The sequence below is a fragment of the Pseudophryne corroboree genome, chromosome 7, assembly GCF_028390025.1.
Source record: "Pseudophryne corroboree isolate aPseCor3 chromosome 7, aPseCor3.hap2, whole genome shotgun sequence".
NCBI lineage: Eukaryota > Metazoa > Chordata > Amphibia > Anura > Myobatrachidae > Pseudophryne > Pseudophryne corroboree.
The window spans coordinates 492,650,706-492,673,271 of NC_086450.1; the positions used below are offsets into that span (position 1 = coordinate 492,650,706).

General features: G+C 52.8%; 1 protein-coding gene and 1 long non-coding RNA gene across 4 annotated transcripts in view; one reads left to right on the forward strand and one right to left on the reverse strand.

Moving 5' to 3' along the window:
- Positions 1-22,566, forward strand: part of LOC134945726 (uncharacterized) — an 889,695-nt gene that overhangs the window by 80,510 nt on the left and 786,619 nt on the right. The gene's annotated exons all lie outside the window — the stretch shown is intronic.
- On the reverse strand, positions 9,386-19,490 carry MAPK7 (mitogen-activated protein kinase 7). 3 transcript variants are annotated; one of them, XM_063935167.1, is made up of 8 exons: positions 19,342-19,490; positions 16,055-16,151; positions 15,764-15,977; positions 15,202-15,367; positions 13,563-14,731; positions 10,696-11,642; positions 10,291-10,418; positions 9,386-10,169 (listed from the first exon to the last, which is right to left on the reverse strand). In XM_063935167.1, the coding sequence occupies exons 3-8, from the start codon at positions 15,969-15,971 to the stop codon at positions 10,016-10,018; spliced, it is 2,772 nt and encodes a 923-aa protein (XP_063791237.1). In that variant the 5' UTR covers positions 15,972-15,977; positions 16,055-16,151; positions 19,342-19,490; the 3' UTR covers positions 9,386-10,015. The 3 variants fall into 3 exon arrangements, with proteins under 3 accessions (XP_063791237.1, XP_063791238.1, XP_063791239.1); XM_063935168.1 differs by lacking the exon at positions 19,342-19,490 and adding an exon at positions 19,288-19,327; XM_063935169.1 differs by lacking the exon at positions 19,342-19,490 and adding an exon at positions 19,245-19,316.

Sequence of the window (22,566 nt, forward strand, 5' to 3'; positions counted from 1 at the left end):
CTGTAATGTGTACCGCCACTGGCTCCCGCCTCCGCAGCGCGCCCAACATGGCTGCCTCGTCTGGTGCGCTTGTGGATGGGATGGGAAATACATGGATCTGACTGTTATGTTGGGACCTTACTCTGAGCGTTAGGACTCTGCAGTAACCCCATTTGGTGTAATCTCTTCTAGGGCTAGACTATTCCACCCAGGGCAATCCTACGCAGCGCGCCCAAGATGGCTGCCGCACCTGGTACCTGTGAGAGTGAAATACACAACATGTGGAAGTTATTACTCAAAATGCCTCCACTACTCCTGTATTATACTTACTGTGTGCTCTAAGATTTATATAAAGTCTGTGTGTCACCTCACCGGTCATACCCATCACTGTCACACTGTATACCGCCACGTCACCCGTCATACCCATCACTGTCACACAGTCTACCACCACGTCACCCATCATACCCATCACTGTCACAGTCTACCACCACGTCACCCGTCATACCCATCACTGTCAGTCTACCACCACGTCACCCATCATAGTCACACAATCTACCGCCACGTCACCCGTCATACCCATCACTGCCAGTCTACCACCACGTCACCCGTCATACCCATCACCTGTCATACGTATCACTGTCACACAGTATACCGCCACGTCACCCGTCATACGCATCACTGTCACACAGTATACTGCCACCTCACCTGTCATACACATCCGTCACACAGTCTACTGCCACGTCACCCGTCATACCCATCACTGTCACACATTCTACCACCACGTCACCCGTCATACCCATCACTGCCACAGTCTACCACCACGTCACCCGTCATACCCATCACTGCCACACAGTCTACCACCACGTCACACCCATCACTGTCACACAGTCTACCGCCACGTCACCCGTCATACCCATCACTGTCACACATTCTACCACCACGTCACCCGTCATACCCATCACTGCCACAGTCTACCACCACGTCACCCGTCATACCCATCACCTGTCATACGTATCACTGTCACACAGTATACCGCCACGTCACCCGTCATACGCATCACTGTCACACAGTATACTGCCACCTCACCTGTCATACACATCCGTCACACAGTCTACTGCCACGTCACCCGTCATACCCATCACTGTCACACATTCTACCACCACGTCACCCGTCATACCCATCACTGCCACAGTCTACCACCACGTCACCCGTCATACCCATCACCTGTCATACGTATCACTGTCACACAGTATACCGCCACGTCACCCGTCATACGCATCACTGTCACACAGTATACTGCCACCTCACCTGTCATACACATCCGTCACACAGTCTACTGCCACGTCACCCGTCATACCCATCACTGTCACACAGTCTACTGCCACGTCACCCGTCATACGCATCACTGTCAGTCTGCTGCCACGTCACCTGTCATACATATCACTGTCACACAGTATACCGCCACGTCACCCATCATACGCATCACTGTCACAGTATACCGCCACGTCACCCATCATACACATCACTGTCAGTCTGCCACTACGTCACCCGTCATTCGCATCACTGTCACACAGTCTTCCACCACTCACCCGTCAAACACATCACTGTCACACAGTCTACTGCCACGTCACCCGTCACACAGTCTACCGCCACGTCACCCGTCATACACATCACTGTCACAGACTACTACCACGTCCCGTCATTCGCATCACTGTCACAGTCTACTGCCACATCACCCATCATACGCATCACTGTCACAGACTACTGCCACGTCACCTGTCATACCCATCACTGTCACTGACTACTGCTACGTCAACCCGTCTTACGCATCACAGTCACAGACTACTGCCACAACAACCCGTCTTACGCATCACTGTCACAGACTACTGCCACATCACCCGTCATACGCATCACTGTCACAGTATACCGCCACGTCACCCATCATACACATCACTGTCACAGTCTGCCGCCACGTCACCCGTCATTCGCATCACTGTCACAGTCTTCCACCACTCACCCGTCAAACACATCACTGTCACACAGTCTACTGCCACGTCACCCGTCATACGCATCACTGTCACAGACTACTACCACGTCCCGTCATTCGCATCACTGTCACAGTCTACTGCCACATCACCCATCATACGCATCACTGTCACAGACTACTGCCACGTCACCTGTCATACCCATCACTGTCACTGACTATTGGCCCGTCAACCCGTCTTACGCATCACTGTCACAGACTACTGCCACAACAACCCGTCTTACGCATCACTGTCACAGACTACTGCCACATCACCCGTCATACGCATCACTGTCACAGTATACCGCCACGTCACCCATCATACACATCACTGTCACAGTCTGCCGCCACGTCACCCGTCATTCGCATCACTGTCACAGTCTTCCACCACTCACCCGTCATACCCATCACTGTCACACAGTCTACTGCCACGTCACCCGTCATACGCATCACTGTCAGTCTGCTGCCACGTCACCTGTCATACATATCACTGTCACACAGTATACCGCCACGTCACCCATCATACGCATCACTGTCACAGTATACCGCCACGTCACCCATCATACACATCACTGTCAGTCTGCCACTACGTCACCCGTCATTCGCATCACTGTCACACAGTCTTCCACCACTCACCCGTCAAACACATCACTGTCACACAGTCTACTGCCACGTCACCCGTCACACAGTCTACCGCCACGTCACCCGTCATACACATCACTGTCACAGACTACTACCACGTCCCGTCATTCGCATCACTGTCACAGTCTACTGCCACATCACCCATCATACGCATCACTGTCACAGACTACTGCCACGTCACCTGTCATACCCATCACTGTCACTGACTACTGCTACGTCAACCCGTCTTACGCATCACAGTCACAGACTACTGCCACAACAACCCGTCTTACGCATCACTGTCACAGACTACTGCCACATCACCCGTCATACGCATCACTGTCACAGTATACCGCCACGTCACCCATCATACACATCACTGTCACAGTCTGCCGCCACGTCACCCGTCATTCGCATCACTGTCACAGTCTTCCACCACTCACCCGTCAAACACATCACTGTCACACAGTCTACTGCCACGTCACCCGTCATACGCATCACTGTCACAGACTACTACCACGTCCCGTCATTCGCATCACTGTCACAGTCTACTGCCACATCACCCATCATACGCATCACTGTCACAGACTACTGCCACGTCACCTGTCATACCCATCACTGTCACTGACTATTGGCCCGTCAACCCGTCTTACGCATCACTGTCACAGACTACTGCCACAACAACCCGTCTTACGCATCACTGTCACAGACTACTGCCACATCACCCGTCATACGCATCACTGTCACAGTATACCGCCACGTCACCCATCATACACATCACTGTCACAGTCTGCCGCCACGTCACCCGTCATTCGCATCACTGTCACAGTCTTCCACCACTCACCCGTCAAACACATCACTGTCACACAGTCTACTGCCACATCACCCATCATACGCATCACTGTCACAGACTACTGCCACGTCACCTGTCATACCCATCACTGTCACTGACTACTGCCACGTCAACCCGTCTTACGCATCACTGTCACAGACTACTGCCACAGCAACCCGTCTTACGCATCACTGTCACAGACTACTGCCACATCACCCGTCATACGCATCACTGTCACAGACTTCTGCTACGTCACCCGTCATACGCATCACTGTCACACAGCATACCGCCACATCACCCGTCATACCCATCACTGTCACACAGTATACCTGCACGTCACCCATCATACCCATCACTGTCACACAGCATACCGCCACGTCACCCGTCATACCCATCACTGTCACAGACTACTGCCACGTCATACGCATCACTGTCGCACAGCATACCGCCACGTCACCCGTCATACCCATCACTGTCACACAGTATACCTCCATGTCACCTGTCATACCCATCACTGTCACACAGCATACCGCCACGTCACCCGTCATACCCATCACTGTCACAGACTACTGCCACATCACCTGTCATACGTATCACTGTCACACAGTCTACTGCCACATCACTGTCACACAGTATACCGTCACACAGTATACCGCCACGTCATCTGTCATACACATCACTGTCACACAGTATACCACCACATCACCCGTATCACTGTCACACGGTATACCGCAACGTCATCTGTCATACGCATCACTGTCACAGTCTACCGCCACGTCATCTGTCATACACATCACTGTCACAGATTACTGCCACGTCACTTGTCATTCGCATCACTGTCACACAGTCTACTGCCGCATCACCCGTCATATACGCATCACTGTCAGTCTACTGCCACGTCACCCGTCGTACGCATCACTGTCACAGTCTACTGCCACCTGTCATACGTATCACTGTCACACAGTATACCGCCACTTCACCCATCATACACATCACCGTCACGTCACCAGTCATGCACATCACTGTCACACAGTCTCCCGCAACGTCACCCGTCATACGCATCACTGTCACACAGTATACCGCCACGACACCTGTCATACGCATCACTGTCACACAGTATACCGCCACGACACCTGTCATACCCATCACTGTCACACATTCTACCACCACGTCACCCGTCATACCCATCACTGCCACAGTCTACCACCACGTCACCCGTCATACGCATCACCTGTCATACGTATCACTGTCACACAGTATACCGCCACGTCACCCGTCATACGCATCACTGTCACACAGTATACTGCCACCTCACCTGTCATACACATCCGTCACACAGTCTACTGCCACGTCACCCGTCATACCCATCACTGTCACACAGTCTACTGCCACGTCACCCGTCATACGCATCACTGTCAGTCTGCTGCCACGTCACCTGTCATACATATCACTGTCACACAGTATACCGCCACGTCACCCATCATACGCATCACTGTCACAGTATACCGCCACGTCACCATCATACACATCACTGTCACAGTCTGCCGCCACGTCACCCGTCATTCGCATCACTGTCACAGTCTTCCACCACTCACCCGTCAAACACATCACTGTCACACAGTCTACTGCCACGTCACCCGTCATACGCATCACTGTCACACAGTCTACCGCCACGTCACCCGTCATACACATCACTGTCACAGACTACTACCACGTCCAGTCATTCGCATCACTGTCACAGTCTACTGCCACATCACCCATCATACGCATCACTGTCACAGACTACTGCCACGTCACCTGTCATACCCATCACTGTCACTGACTACTGCTACGTCAACCCGTCTTACGCATCACTGTCACAGACTACTGCCACAACAACCCGTCTTACGCATCACTGTCACAGACTACTGCCACATCACCCGTCATACGCATCACTGTCACAGTATACCGCCACGTCACCCATCATACACATCACTGTCACAGTCTGCCGCCACGTCACCCGTCATTCGCATCACTGTCACACAGTCTTCCACCACTCACCCGTCAAACACATCACTGTCACACAGTCTACTGCCACATCACCCATCATACGCATCACTGTCACAGACTACTGCCACGTCACCTGTCATACCCATCACTGTCACTGACTACTGCCACGTCAACCCGTCTTACGCATCACTGTCACAGACTACTGCCACAACAACCCGTCTTACGCATCACTGTCACAGACTACTGCCACATCACCCGTCATACGCATCACTGTCACAGACTTCTGCTACGTCACCCGTCATACGCATCACTGTCACACAGCATACCGCCACATCACCCGTCATACCCATCACTGTCACACAGTATACCTGCACGTCACCCATCATACCCATCACTGTCACACAGCATACCGCCACGTCACCCGTCATACCCATCACTGTCACAGACTACTGCCACGTCATACGCATCACTGTCACACAGCATACCGCCACGTCACCCGTCATACCCATCACTGTCACACAGTATACCTCCATGTCACCTGTCATACCCATCACTGTCACACAGCATACCGCCACGTCACCCGTCATACCCATCACTGTCACAGACTACTGCCACATCACCTGTCATACGTATCACTGTCACACAGTCTACTGCCACATCACTGTCACACAGTATACCGTCACACAGTATACCGCCACGTCATCTGTCATACACATCACTGTCACACAGTATACCACCACATCACCCGTATCACTGTCACACGGTATACCGCAACGTCATCTGTCATACGCATCACTGTCACAGTCTACCGCCACGTCATCTGTCATACACATCACTGTCACAGATTACTGCCACGTCACTTGTCATTCGCATCACTGTCACACAGTCTACTGCCGCATCACCCGTCATATACGCATCACTGTCAGTCTACTGCCACGTCACCCGTCATACGCATCACTGTCACAGTCTACTGCCACCTGTCATACGTATCACTGTCACACAGTATACCGCCACTTCACCCATCATACACATCACCGTCACGTCACCAGTCATGCACATCACTGTCACACAGTCTCCCGCAACGTCACCCGTCATACGCATCACTGTCACACAGTATACCGCCACGACACCTGTCATACACATCACTGTCACACAGTCTTCCGCCACATCACCCGTCATACCCATCAGTCACACACAGTATACCTCCACGTCACCCGTCATACACATCACTGTCACACAGTATACCGCCACGTCACCAGTCATACGCATCACTGTCACACAGTATACCGCCACGTCACCTGTATCACTGTCACACAGTATACCGCCACGTCACCCGTCATACGCATCACTGTCAGACTACTGCCGCGTCACCTGTCATTTGCATCACTGTCCCACAGTATACCGCCACGTCACCTGTCATACGCATCCCTGTCACACAGTCTACTGCCACGTCACCTGTCATTCGCATCAGTCACAGTCTACTGTCACATCGCCCGTCACACGCATCACTGTTACAGACTACTGCCACATCACCCATCATTCAAATCAGTCACAGACTACTGCCACGTCACCCGTCATAACCATCCCTGCCACAGTCTACTGCCACGTCACCCGTCATACGCATCACTGTCACAGACTACTGCCACGTCACCCGTCATAACCATCTCTGCCACAGTCTACTGCCACGTCACCCGTCATACGCATCACTGTCACAGACTACTGCCACGTCACCCGTCATAACCATCCCTGCCACAGTCTACTGCCACGTCACCCGTCATACGCATCACTGTCACACAGTATACCGCCAGTCACCCGTCATACACATCACTGTCACACAGTATACCGCCAGTCACCCGTCATACGCATCACTGTCACACAGTATACTGCCACGTCTCCCGTCATACACATCACTGTCACACAGTATACCGCCACGTCACCCGTCATACGCATCACTGTCACATAGTATACCGCCAGTCACCCGTCATACACATCACTGTCACACAGTATACCGCCAGTCACCCGTCATATACATCACTGTCACACAGTATACCGCCAGTCACCCGTCATACACATCACTGTCACACAGTATACCGCCACGTCACCCGTCATACGCATCACTGTCACACAGTATACCTCCACGTCTCCCGTCATACACATCACTGTCACACAGTATACCTCCAGTCACCCGTCATACGCATCACTGTCACACAGTATACCGCCACTCACCCGTCATGCACATCACTGTCACACAGTATACCGCCAGTCACCCGTCATACACATCACTGTCACACAGTATACCGCCAGTCACCCGTCATACACATCACTGTCACATAGCATACCGCCACGTCACCCGTCATACACATCACTGTCACACAGCATACCGACACGTCACCCGTCATACACATCACTGTCACACAGTATACCGCCAGTCACCCGTCATACACATCACTGTCACACAGCATACCGACACGTCACCCGTCATACACATCACTGTCACACAGTATACTGCCAGTCACCCGTCATATACACATCACTGTCACACAGTATACTGCCAGTCACCCGTCATACACATCACTGTCACACAGTATACCGCCAGTCACCCGTCATACACATCACTGTCACATAGCATACCGACACGTCACCCGTCATACACATCACTGTCACACAGTATACCGCCAGTCACCCGTCATACACATCACTGTCACACAGTATACCGCCAGTCACCCATCATACACATCACTGTCACACAGTATACCTCCAGTCACCCGTCATATACATCACTGTCACACAGTATACCGCCACGTCACCCGTCATACACATCACTGTCACACAGTATACCGCCAGTCACCCGTCATACACATCACTGTCACACAGTATACCGCCAGTCACCCATCACTGTCACACAGTATACCGACACGTCACCCGTCATACACATCACTGCCACACAGTATACCGCCAGTCACCCGTATCACTGTCATACTGTATACCGCCACGCCACCCGCCATACACATCACTGTCACACAGTATACTGCCGTGACACCTGCCATACACATCACGGTCACACAGTATACCGCCACGTCACCCGTATCACTGTCATACTGTATACCGCCACGCCACCCGTCATACACATCACTGTCACACAGTATACTGCCGTGACACCTGCCATACACATCACTGTCACACAGTATACCGCCACGTCACCCGTATCACTGTCATACTGTATACCGCCACGCCACCCGTCATACACATCACTGTCACACAGTATACTGCCGTGACACCTGTCATACACATCACTGTCACACAGTATACCTCCACGTCACCCGTATCACTGTCATACTGTATACCGCCACGTCACCTGTCATACGCATCACTGTCACAGTGTGCAAGTACACCTTATGACAGGTGATGTATAAACCAGTTGTATGACGGCTGATGTGTAAACAGACTTAGTTACAGGTCATGTGTCTATAGATTGTACAGCAGGTCATATGTAAGTAAACTGTATGACAGTAATACGTGTAACAGGTGACGGGTTAGAGGGTTCATTCTAGCACCCTGCACCTAATCAGTGAGGGGGGCACTTTTTACTTTTGAAGGGCAAAAGTTTCAACACTGTACATCACAAATAACATATTGCTCTTAAAAACTGAAACATGCCCCCCTCACTGATTAGGTGCAGGGTGCTAGAATGAACCCTCTAACAACCTGTCACCTGTTACACGTATTCCTGTCATACAGTGGGTCGTCTGCATTTAAACTACCTGGAACATTTTTCCCACACAGAGTTCCAGAAAGATTCCTTTCTGGAGCCTGAACTCAGTGTATGAAATACATCAGCAGCGTCACACGGCGTGGCCAGGGTTCCGGCAGGCACAGGCAAGCGGGAATCTAATGGGAAACGCAACTATAACACGCACCAATGTTTATAGATAACGCTTCACTAAATAAATAAAAATAATTTTATTAACAGTAAGTGGAAAACTGCAGCGTTAGAAACAGGAGCACCTCTGGCGCTGGAATAGCTACGTGTGCGCACGCGCAATATAGCTCTCCCATGAGGCCTTGCAGTCCCGGGGCCGCCGCACCCCGTCCATTATCCTCTCACTCCTCAGGACTGCTAACCCTCGACCTCCCCAGGTCCACTGCTCGGCCTTCCACTCAGGATTATTAATCTGGCAGTAATGTATTGGTTCATGCACAATAACAAATTATTGGTTCCGTCCTTGGCAAGAAAAGTGCATAATACTGGCAAGTCATTGGGACATCACGGGTAATGGCACCGAAAGCTGTGTGCCCAGGAAATACTACACAGTTCCTGGTACAGGACAGCGGCTGTGCGCTGCGCAGGACTATGCGTGCGGAGCAGATCTCTCCAGTCTATGTGTAGTAATGAGACGTATCGGTTCCTGATACAGGACAGCGGCTGTGTCCTATCATTCCTGTTTCTCGGTCATTATCAGTCTAAACATTGACACCTCCCAACGTTGCGTCTGGTAGCGCGAGACAGCGCTGCATATACAGAAGCAGAGCAATGTTCCTTCATTCTCCACCTTCTACCCTCTGAAGCTTCCTCAGCCGTCCTGGAGGTCCGGAATGTCGGACAGGATCATGGGGGAGCCCAGCTGCAGGTCCTCCTGAAGGGAGGCCATGTCTGCGGGATTCATACGGTGGACTTCCAGCCAGTCGGCCAAGAGAGACGCGGAAAGAGGAGCAGAGTCCACGAGGCTGGAAAACAGATTTGGACATTGTATCAGGGGATACTTCTGTAGACTATGGTTATATATATCTATATCTATATATATCTATATCTATATGCTCATCAGAGAACCTGAACTCTCCTCCTTACCTTTCGCGGCTCTCAGATGCCATATCAAAGGACTGGTTCAGGAACTCCTCTAGGTCAAAGCCCACACCATAGCCAGCGCCGCTTCCTTTGGGGGTGACGGAGAAGACTGGGGGGAGGACATCCTCAACCTGGAAATGTTAGGTGAAAAGTGAGAGAGGCATCAGTCAGGCAGCACTTTCATATTCCTAAGTAGACATCGAGTTTCACAACTGACTGAGCTTATAACGAAACAGGAGAAACGTACTGCGGTCCTTTATGAGGACCAAAACAAATCTAGAAAGAAAGCAAAAAAGTGGATCGGAGAGGAACATGCAATGTTTAGAAAAGCACAAGAGAGCTGCAGCCATTCTTCATTATAAGGGTTGAGAAACAAAATGAAAGACAAGAAGCAAACTCAAGTCTGACCTGTGACTTCGAGAGCTGCTGTGTCACCAGGTTGATGTCTGGGGAGATAGAAGTGGAAGCGTCTGGCGCGCTGAAGGTGGTGGGTGGGAGGGGTGTAAGGTCTTGCAACTTGTGATCATCTTGAATGTGGCACCCGGCCCCACTGGGAAACGGCAGTGCAGGAACTTGCAGAGGCTGCCCCAGGTCGGTGTTGGAGTTGCGGAGGAAGAGGGCTGGGTCCACAGGGACAGAGGACCTCTTCCCATCCCCTGTATCTGGTGCAGGCCAGCTTTCTTGGGGTCCTCCACGGTTCCAGGTTGGGTTGAGCCTGGCAGGAGTGGGGATAGGACCGGGGAGGACTTGCCCTCTAGCAATGAATTTGATATCTGATGGAAGCTGGGCAGCGACTGGAGGGGTCACCTGTTTCATGTGGGGAGCCAGCACCACAGGGCCAATCTGGAAGGTGGTAGGGGCAGGAGGGACGTAGTGCAGCAGGTTGGGTACAGGGCAGGGGTTTAAGCACCTGGGCATGAACTGGATACTAGGTGCTACAGAGGGGGCAGTAATAGTTCCGTTCTTCTGGTTTCCAACCTCAGGTATTGGGCTGAGGCTTGCCACAGCGAACAGCGTCTGCGGGGGAAGAGGCTGGGCGACGGAGCAGACATCCTGACACGCTGCTGGCTTTGGCAATGTTGGGTTTTGGCTGGCAGGAGGCTGCGGTGGCAGCTGCGTCTGGTCAATCATTCGTGTCCAGCGCTCCAGGAGATTCTTGTCGTTCTCACTCAAAACCAGACCTCCAAATCCTTCTGCCTTCTTCACCTCTCGCCGCTCCTTCTCCTTCTGCTTCTTCTCTTTCTCCCTGGCACGCTCCTGGCGCCTCTTCCTCTTTTCCTCACGCGCCCGCTGCCGCTCCTGTGCCGTAATCGGCTTCTTCATGTCAGGTGTCTCCGGAACAGAGCAGGGAGCATCTGCAGGAGAAACAGGAGCGACTGCAACTATTAATGTTACTGCGCATGTAAAATCCAATACAGGTGTAATGACCACCAACATACGGGTGGTCTTCAGGTTGCCGGCGGCCGGCCTCCCGGGGACCACCATACCGGCGCCGGAAACCTGACCGGCATACCAACTTCTTTTCTCCCTCTTGGGGGTCCACGACCCCCCTGGAGGGAGAATAGATAGCGTGGCGCACGTAGCACACCACCATGCCCGCATGGAGTGGCGAGTGCAGCGAGCCCGCAAGGGGCTAATTTGCGCTCACCCAGCTGTCGGTATGCCGGTGCAGGGAGGTATGATGGTCGCCAGGACCTTGACCGCTGACAAACCATACCACACCGCCAAAATACATAGGTAAACTTAACATGACCTTCTTTAAAGTGATGTGGCCTCATTCACCTTTGCTGCAGTCGCACCAAACAGCCTCTCTTGGCACACCAGGTCCCGTGAGACTCTAGTGTGGGGCATCTGTTTTGATGAAAATGAGCCTTAAAGTCCTAACGCAATGTGACTGGGACGCACCAAGAGACTATGCTGAGTAATGTGATATATGACACTGTATATCTGTGTGTGACTGTGTCTGTATACGAAGTGCTACAACGTAGCAGCTGCAGCGTTTTCCCAATACAAGTTCTGTTCCGTATACAGACTCGGTCACACACAATGTCATATATCAGATTTATCAGCACAGTCTCCTCATGCGCCCTAGTCCTCGATTGCAATTTAAGATGCATATTTGGCAAAAAATAAATAAAAAAAAGACGCCCAACGCTATAGGAGTTGCACGGGAACATACATATAGACGCACATATTATATATGTACTCCATTAACGTAACTCTCAATAACACCATACAAATACAGAAAACACAGTACAGCAGACTACAGCATATAGAGGGCTGCTTTCCTCCTTTCAAGTTCCCCAGGCGAGCAAGGGGCCCATCTGGACGTGACAAAACGAGCGGGCGCTCCTCCCCAAATAATGATAAATAAATTATCCTCTATACTTTTAGCTAGCGAAAACAGGCTTCTATGAATCTCTCTCTCCAAAGGGGATGGCAGGTGTTACTCTAGGTACGAGATCTTACTGAGGAATTTCTAAAACCTTTTATGCTTGGAAAGATTTCACACGTGTGACCGATTTGTCCTTTTATAGGAAACGGTTCCCTGGTTGCTTAGTAACACCAACACCTGTGCATTCCATAGGAGAAAGGTATTCAGATAAGACTATTATCACTAACTAAAGGTACGGAGGGTAATCTAGCCAATGTTTGTAGATAAATGATTTAATGCAGAGCTTTCATTATACGCAATAATGACTACATGGTTCAACTTAACGACATGCTCAGAATGTCAACAAGTTCACAATGTTGACATCTGAAAGGACACCATGTGAAATGTGACAGGGTTGGACGCCGTCGGGAGGGATAGGGTTAGGCTTTGGGTGGAGGTTAGTTAGCTTGTGGGGGGTGGTTAGGAATTAGGATTTAGTGGGGAGAACCCAGAAGACGACTCTGGACACGCTGCTGCCGCCCATAAAATGGCACTACTAGATCACCAGGGGCAGTGTGTCGACATATCATCCATGGAGACCTGATGCATGTCGAAATAACTGTCGACCAATCGTACCAAACCCCATTAAAAGAACTGGTATTACTCTATTGTTTATCTAGAGCAAACTAAAGATAAGTGCTTCTGAGAACGCCTTTAAACAAACTAATTTGGAACCTCACAGTGTCATTAAAGGTCTTCTGCCTAAAGGTGAACATTTGCCTTCTAGAACGACAATTCTAAAGTTTGTAGAAAAGTAATAATCAGCTTGAATGCAATGCTCGTAGCTGGATCGGTGTAATGAGAGTGATGGATTATTGTGAAGTGCCTTCCCCTTGCTTACCTTTGGATTTATTCCGCAGCAGGGCAGCTATTAATGCCTCCTTAGTGCCATTTGATATAGTGCCCTCTTTCTTTGGCACAGGCTCCGGGTCTGCTTTGATTATCGGCGCCTCCTCCTTGACCTCCTCCCGCTGCGTCACGCTTTCCCCGCTCTCCACCGGAGAGGTCAGGTCAATGGTTTCTGGTTTCTCCTGAACTCTCGGTGATTCCATGGGAAAGTCCACCCTTTCTCTGGCCGAGTTGGCACTGGGCATGTCCACATCTAATTCCTGAGAGGGCGGCGGCAGCGGTGGTGACTGGAAGTCATCTTCCCGGATGACGCTGCCCGTAGCCGGGCCCTCCACGGCCGGCTTCAAGGCAGGTTTAAAGCTGATCTGCCGCCGAAAGCCCTCCCTCCTGCGGTGGAAACCGTCTATCTCAGCCACAATGGCCTCTTTGATCTGTTCCTTAGTGAGAACCCTCTTGTCGAAGTCAAAGTCAAAGGCTGGGACACATTCTGGCTCATCGTCCGGGTCATGGTACTTGGACAGAAAAGGGTGTCGGAGGGCTTCCCGTACGGAGATCCGTTCACATGGATCAAACCGCAACATTTTGGACAAGAGATCCAGGGATTTCCGGTCTCCTTGTGGGTAAAGGTCAGTCCACGGTATTGGCTGGCGAGAGGGCAGGCTTTGGATGTAGGCTCGGACTCTCTCTGCTCCGATCGCCCGGATTACCTGACTAGACGGCGTACCCAGCACCGTCATAATAAGCTGCAGCTGGTGTATGTAGTTCTTGCCAGGGAAGAGCTGCTTGCGCCCCAGCATTTCAGCAAATATGCAGCCCACGGACCACATATCGATGGCCTGAGTGTACTCGTGCAGTGACAGCATCAGCTCCGGGGCTCTGTACCACCGCGTGGCCACGTACTCCGTCATAAAATACTTGTACTCGTCCGGCTTAGTGCAGAGCCCCCTTGCCATCCCGAAGTCCCCGATCTTCAGCTCGCAGTTCTCATTGATGAGGAGGTTGCTCGGCTTCAGATCTCGGTGGAGGACGTTGGCGGAGTGTATGTATTTCAGCCCTCGCAGCAGCTGATACAGGAAGTAGCGGGCGTGTTCCAGGGTGAGGGGCTGCGAGGAGTGGATGATCTGGTGGAGGTCGCTCTCCATGAGGTCTAGAACCACGTACCTGAGGATTGGAGAGAAGTCAGTCAGTGTCACCTCACAGCTGGGCACATACTGATAGTAATCCCCTGTCACATACATCCCTGTCCTCACTGACACATCACTCATCTCCTGATATACTCTGTGCTGCTGGGGACCCTGCTCCTCCCACTATATAACTCTCAGTCTGTGGCTTCCTGCTGCCTCCATTCCCCTCCTCACATCATGTCACTGCCCCTGTCACATGCAGCCCTGTCCTCACTGACACATCTCATCTCCTGATATACTCTGTGCTGCTGGGGACCCTGCTCCTCCCACTATATAACTCTCAGTCTGTGGCTTCCTGCTGCCTCCATTCCCCTCCTCACATCATGTCACTGCCCCTGTCACATGCAGCCCTGTCCTCACTGACACATCACTCATCTCCTGATATACTCTGTGCTGCTGGGGGACCCTGCTCCTTCCAATTTTTTTGAGAGAGAGATTTGCGCATACACAGATCGGAATTCGGAGTAAGGCGTGGATGGCTTTAGGATGTCTTTAATGGCGATGACGTTGTCGTGCTTGAAATGCTTCAGGATCTTCAGCTCCCGCAGAGTACGCTTGGCGTTGGTCACCATATCGAAGGCGTTGGGGATTTTCTTAATGGCGACCTTCTGGCCTGATAATCAGAGGAACACAATGAATTACTGCACAGGTTCTCAAACTCGGTCCTCAGGACCCCACACGGCTCATGTTTTGCAGGTCACCTGTAGATTTTGAAAATGTGACAGTTTGTGATACACAGAGCAGCTGCTGGGTGACCTGGAAAACATGAACCGTGTGGGGTCCTGAGGACCGAGTTTGAGAACCACTGAATTACTGCCTGGGTATAAGGTTATGTAACGTGACCATTGCTGAACAGAACAGACGGTATATGGACATTATCACCGGTCGGAGGCTAATGACATGACTGTGCCTGGGATTACTCCCTTCTGGCGTCCCCGGACGTCGGTTAATATATTGCACCATGATCGCGGTTTTCTAGAGCAGCATTACTATCCCACAGTGGCCTTACCGGAGTCCTTCCTCCGAGCAGATGACACCACGCCATAGGCCCCGGTTCCAATCGTCTCAATGATCTCATATTCGTCACCCACTTCAAAGTTGATGTCGAAGGAGCGCTCCTTGAGGATGGCGAGGTTCTTGGCGGCTGTGGAGGTGCAGGCGGCGGGATGTAGCATGCGGTCTTCCCGCGCCTCCTCTCCAGGTTTCTTCTCTGCCATGGCTGCCTGCGGGAGAGAGATTAGGGTGAGTGGGCCGGACAGGGATCCTGCAGGGGGGGAGACCGAGCAGAGCGGATACTTACAGAAGAACTGACATTCGTCAGACCCTGGGAGGCAGGAATTCTGCCTGCGTGTAACAGTCCACGTCAGGGGTGCAGGGCGCGCCGGTGCTGGGTCAGACTGTGGAGAACAGCACATGTGAGACATACAACACCCGGTGCCCACAGACACGCATCAGACAACCCCAGTACTGATTTCTCCCCGGGACTGGCCCTATTGTCATGCTGGAGAATTGCACAGTACAGATTCTGTAAGTGGGCTGCAAGGCTGACACTCTATCCTTATTCTCTGGGCTTTACATGCTAATGTCTGTGCAGTGACAGCGGAGTATCTCCGATATATTATACCCCTGCTCAGCAGATACCCGAGCCCTACAGGCAAGCAGTGCGGCTCTGCACGATAACCGTCTGTGTTCTCCAATGGGAGCTCTGCGTGTGCCAGGTCGCCCACTTTATTATTCCTGAATGATCGGCTACAGACCCCAATAACTGTCATCTAAAATAATGAGGCTATGTGACACCTCAGTATGGGCAGGTCTAGATGTGACCCCAACAGCTGCCCCCTGATAATGATCATAGGTTAGTGACATCCCAGTATGGGCAGGTCTAGGTGTGACCCAAATAACTGCCCCCTGATAATAATGATCATAGGTTTGTGACACCCCAATAGTAGTGTTCACTCTAGGCTGTTTTAGCAGGGCGCCGCGCCCTGCCCGTTCTTTAGCAGGCAAAACCCGCCCTGCCCCTTTTGCAGCGCCCTGCTAGAACAGCCGCCCGCTTCCTGCCCTCCGAGCGTGTAAAGATGACGTGCGCATACGCGCGGCATCCATTCACGCATTGGGAGAGAGCTGGGGGAAGCCCAGCACCGACAGAGGTGCTGGGAACACCCCCAAAAGTGACGTCGCCGGCCACAAATGCCCTCTATAGTAGCGTCTGTGGGCCGCACCGCTCACTAAAATGATGTAGGCGTGGCCACGCCCCCGTTTCGGGCGCAGTCCGGAACCATGCCCCATTTCACTTCTAGAGTGAACACTACAATAGGTGCATATCTACAAGTGATCCCAATAACTGTCCTTGATAATAACGATCATTGGTTAGTGACACCTCATTAGGGGCAGGGCTATGAGTGATCCCATCAACTGCCCCCTGGAAATAATGATCACAGGTTAGTGACACCCCAATATGGACAGGTCTATAAATGACCCCAATAACTGACCCCCTTATAATAATCACAGGTTAGTGACACCCCAATAGGGGCAGGGCTATTAATATTATTACATTTTATTTATAGGGCGCCACAAGTGTTTCGCAGCGCCGTACAAAGGACAGTACAGGGAGACAGAACTTAGCATTACAGTAAATAAATAACAAAAATAGAGTGCAGGTAACAGAGAGCACCACAATTCTCATACATAATACAGCTAAGATGTAAGTAGTGAGGGAGTGATCATTGTACTACGAGAGGCTGGCGGCCACAGATAGAGCGGAGCCTTTATTAGCAGGAGAGAAAGAAGTAAAGATGGTCGCTGATTGGGAGAGAGCTGCGAGTGAAATGTGTCGAGAAGAGGGCTTTGACAACAAGAGGAAAGAGGGCCCTGCTCTGAAGAGCTAACAATCTAGTGGGAAGGGGTGACAGACAGATGGCATTAGGTGCAAGCAAGCAGGAGGAAGCCTGATGGCATGGTGTAAGCAAAGCAGAGATGGTCAAGGCATGAGGCAGGGGGGGTGGAGGCGCGGCTTCAGTACTGGGTTATGCATCGGAAGGGTACGCTTTGATGAATAGGGGGGGTTTCAGTGCCCATTTGAAGCTTTGCAGGATTAGGGAAAGTCTGATGGAGCGGGGGAACACGTTCCACTGAAGGGGTGCAGCACGGGCATAGTCTTGAACTCGAGCATGGGAAGCAGGGACCAGGGCGGTGGAGAGGTGACGGTCATTGGTCGACCGTAGGGGGCGGGAGGGAGTATGAAGGGAGAGGAGATTGGAGATAAGGGAGCAGTGGAATTAGAGATGGCCTTGTATGTGAGGGTGACGAGTTTGAAGACGATTCTGTGGGGGAACGGGAGCCAGTTTAGATTTTGTTGAAGGGGAGCGGCAGATGTGGAGCGGCGGGAGAGGAAGATAAGCCTAGCTGCGGAGTTCAGGACAGATTGAAGGGGAGCGAGATGGGAGCGAGTGAGGCCAGTGAGGAGGACATTGCAGTAGTCAAGTCGTGAGATGACCAGTGAGTGGATGATGAGTTTAGTTGCACTCTGGGAGAGATATGGCCTGATACGAGCAATGTTGCGTAGCTGGAACCAACAGGATTGTGCCAGAGCTTGGATGTGGGGTGCAAAGGAGAGGGAGGAGTCAAGAGTGATGCCCAGGCAGCGGCGTTTGGGAACGGGGGAGATGGTGGTGTTGTCAACAGTGATGGAGATATTGTTACGGGGTGTTATTCTGGATGGGGGGGAAGATGATGAGTGCAGTTTTGTCCGTGTTGATCTTCAGAGAGCGCTCAGACATCCAGGAGGAGATGACGGAGAGGCAGTTGGATGCCTGAGAGAGGACAGAGGGGGACAGATCAGGAGAAGAGAGGTAGAGTTGTGTGTCATCAGCATAGAGGTGGTATTGAAGGTTAAAGGAGTTAATGAGCGCACCCAGGGAAGAGGTGTACAGGGGGAACAGAAGGGGACGGAGGACAGAACCCTGAGGGACACCAGCAGGAAGGATGGAAGGGTGTGAGGTGGTGCAGGAGGCACAGAGAAGGAGCGGTGAGTGAGGTGAGAGGTAAGCTAGTCATGGACAGTGCTAGGAGGCCAGCGTTTGGAAGTGTGCGGAGGAGCGGAGGATGATCCACGGTGTCTAAGGCAGGAGAGAGGTCCAGAAGGATGAGCAGAGAGAAGTGGCCCCAATATGTGACCCCAATAACTGCCCCCTGATAATAATGATCATAGGTTAGTGACACCCCAATAGGGGCAGACCCTCCAACATGACCCGCCCCACTAGGTACAAAATGCTCTGTTTCTGGACTTCCCTCTTAATTTATGATTTCCATCACCTGTGTTGAACTAGTTAAATGATAAGAAAGCTGTTTCTTCACAGGTGATGGCAATAATAAATTAAGAGGGAAGTCCAGAAACAGAGCATTTTGTACCTAGTGGGACGGGTCATGTTGGAGGGCATGTAGGGGCAGGTCTATAAGTGACCCCAATAACGGAGACAGTCTGAGAATACCAGGCGACCGATGCTAAAAACTAATGACTATCTCAATCATCACCATCCCCCGGCATCCCCGGAGCCGGTCCCTGGCACAGTGCCCGGCTATACACACCTTTCAGTCAGCTGCTAAATCCGCTGTGGCTGCCCACACACTGACACCCGGAAGTTGCTGCGGCTGCCCACACACTGAGACCCGGAAGTTGTTGCGGCTGCCCACACACTGACACCCGGAAAACGCTGCTCTGGCCACACACGAGGACCGGAAGACGCTGCGCTGCCCACACCCTGGGACCCGGGTTCCCGGATGTACAGCGGAAGTGGGAACCTGCGCCAATCAGAGTCGGAGGGCGTGGCCGCCGAAGACTGACAGATCCTGACCCAATAACCGGATGATAGGCGTGTCCTGTTGCCAGGCGGTGATAGCGCTGAGCTTGTTCTCTGTGTCGGGGGGCGGTGTGTTGGCGAGAGGTGAGTGACGCTGCGGCGGGGTGAGTGAGTGAGTGAGTGAGTGAGTGCAGTGTGGTGCAGGTGTAGTAGCAGAGATGCGTGAGGGTGGCTGAGGGGGTGACAGGAGTGATGGTCATTGGGTGACAACACAAATGAGATGGAGTTGAGTGTAGGTAGATGGGTGTGAGGGGGTGACGGTGTGAGTGTAGGTAGGTAGAGGGGTGACGGTGTGAGTGTAGGTAGATGGGTGTGAGGGGGTGACGGTGTGAGTGTAGGTAGGTAGAGGGGTGACGGTGTGAGTGTAGGTAGATGGGTGTGAGGGGGTGACGGTGTGAGTGTAGGTAGGTAGAGGGGTGTGAGGGGGTGACGGTGTGAGTGTAGGTAGGTAGAGGGGTGTGAGGGGTGACGGTGTGAGTGTAGGTAGATGGGTGTGAGGGGGTGACGGTGTGAGTGTAGGTAGGTAGAGGGGTGTGAGGGGTGACGGTGTGAGTGTAGGTAGGTAGAGGGGTGTGAGGGGGTGACGGTGTGAGTGTAGGTAGGTAGAGGGGTGTGAGGGGTGACGGTGTGAGTGTAGGTAGATGGGTGTGAGGGGGTGACGGTGTGAGTGTAGGTAGGTAGAGGGGTGACGGTGTGAGTGTAGGTAGGTAGAGGGGTGTGAGGGGGTGACGGTGTGAGTGTAGGTAGGTAGAGGGGGGTGACGGTGTGAGTGTAGGTAGGTAGAGGGGTGTGAGGGGGTGACGGTGTGAGTGTAGGTAGAGGGGTGTGAGGGGGTGACGGTGTGAGTGTAGGTAGGTGGAGGGGGGTGACGGTGTGAGTGTAGGTAGGTAGAGGGGTGTGAGGGGGTGACGGTGTGAGTGTAGGTAGGTAGAGGGGTGTGAGGGGGTGACGGTGTGAGTGTAGGTAGGTAGAGGGGTGTGAGGGGGTGACGGTGTGAGTGTAGGTAGGTAGAGGGGTGTGAGGGGGTGACGGTGTGAGTGTAGGTAGGTAGAGGGGTGTGAGGGGGTGACGGTGTGAGTGTAGGTAGGTAGAGGGGTGTGAGGGGTGACGGTGTGAGTGTAGGTAGGTAGAGGGGTGTGAGGGGGTGACGGTGTGAGTGTAGGTAGGTAGAGGGGTGTGAGGGGGTGACGGTGTGAGTGTAGGTAGGTAGAGGGGTGTTAGGGGGTGATGGTGTGAGTGTAGGTAGGTAGAGGGGTGTGAGGGGTGACGGTGTGAGTGTAGGTAGGTAGAGGGGTGTGAGGGGGTGACGGTGTGAGTGTAGGCAGGTAGAGGGGGGTGACGGTGTGAGTGTAGGTAGGTAGAGGGGTGTGAGGGGGTGACGGTGTGAGTGTAGGTAGAGGGGTGTGAGGGGGTGACGGTATGAGTGTAGGTAGATGGATGTGAGGGGGTGACGGTGTGAGTGTAGGTAGGTAGAGGGGTATGAGGGGGTGACGGTGTGAGTGTAGGTAGAGGGGTGTGAGGGGGTGACGGTGTGAGTGTAGGTAGGTAGAGGGGTGTGAGGGGGTGACGGTGTGAGTGTAGGTAGGTAGAGGGGTGTGAGGGGGTGACGGTGTGAGTGTAGGTAGGTAGAGGGGGGTGACGGTGTGAGTGTAGGTAGAGGGGTGTGAGGGGGTGACGGTGTGAGTGTAGGTAGGTAGAGGGGGGTGACGGTGTGAGTGTAGGTAGGTAGATGGGTGTGAGGGGGTGACGGTGTGAGTGTAGGTAGGTAGAGGGGTGTGAGGGGTGACGGTGTGAGTGTAGGTAGGTAGAGGGGTGTGAGGGGGTGACGGTGTGAGTGTAGGTAGGTAGAGGGGGGTGACGGTGTGAGTGTAGGTAGGTAGAGGGGTGTGAGGGGGTGACGGTGTGAGTGTAGGTAGAGGGGTGTGAGGGGGTGACGGTGTGAGTGTAGGTAGGTAGAGGGGGGTGACGGTGTGAGTGTAGGTAGGTAGAGGGGTGTGAGGGGGTGACGGTGTGAGTGTAGGTAGGTAGAGGGGTGTGAGGGGGTGACGGTGTGAGTGTAGGTAGGTAGAGGGGTGTGAGGGGGTGACGGTGTGAGTGTAGGTAGGTAGAGGGGTGTGAGGGGGTGACGGTGTGAGTGTAGGTAGGTAGAGGGGTGTGAGGGGGTGACGGTGTGAGTGTAGGTAGGTAGAGGGGTGTGAGGGGGTGACGGTGTGAGTGTAGGTAGGTAGATGGATGTGAGGGGGTGACGGTATGAGTGTAGGTAGATGGATGTGAGGGGGTGACGGTGTGAGTGTAGGTAGAGGGGTGTGAGGGGGTGACGGTGTGAGTGTAGGTAGAGGGGTGTGAGGGGGTGACGGTGTGAGTGTAGGTAGGTAGAGGGGTGTGAGGGGGTGACGGTGTGAGTGTAGGTAGGTAGAGGGGTGTGAGGGGGTGACGGTGTGAGTGTAGGTAGGTAGAGGGGTGTGAGGGGGTGACGGTGTGAGTGTAGGTAGGTAGAGGGGTGTGAGGGGGTGACGGTGTGAGTGTAGGTAGGTAGAGGGGTGTGAGGGGGTGACGGTGTGAGTGTAGGTAGGTAGAGGGGTGTGAGGGGGTGACGGTGTGAGTGTAGGTAGGTAGAGGGGTGTGAGGGGGTGACGGTGTGAGTGTAGGTAGGTAGAGGGGTGTGAGGGGGTGACGGTGTGAGTGTAGGTAGGTAGAGGGGTGTGAGGGGGTGACGGTGTGAGTGTAGGTAGGTAGAGGGGTGTGAGGGGGTGACGGTGTGAGTGTAGGTAGGTAGAGGGGTGTGAGGGGGTGACGGTGTGAGTGTAGGTAGGTAGAGGGGTGTGAGGGGGTGACGGTGTGAGTGTAGGTAGATGGGTGTGGGGATGACTGTGTGAGGGTGGGTAGGTAGATGGGGGTGACGGTGTGAGTGTAGGTAGATGGGGGTGACGGTGTGAGTGTAGGTAGGTAGAGG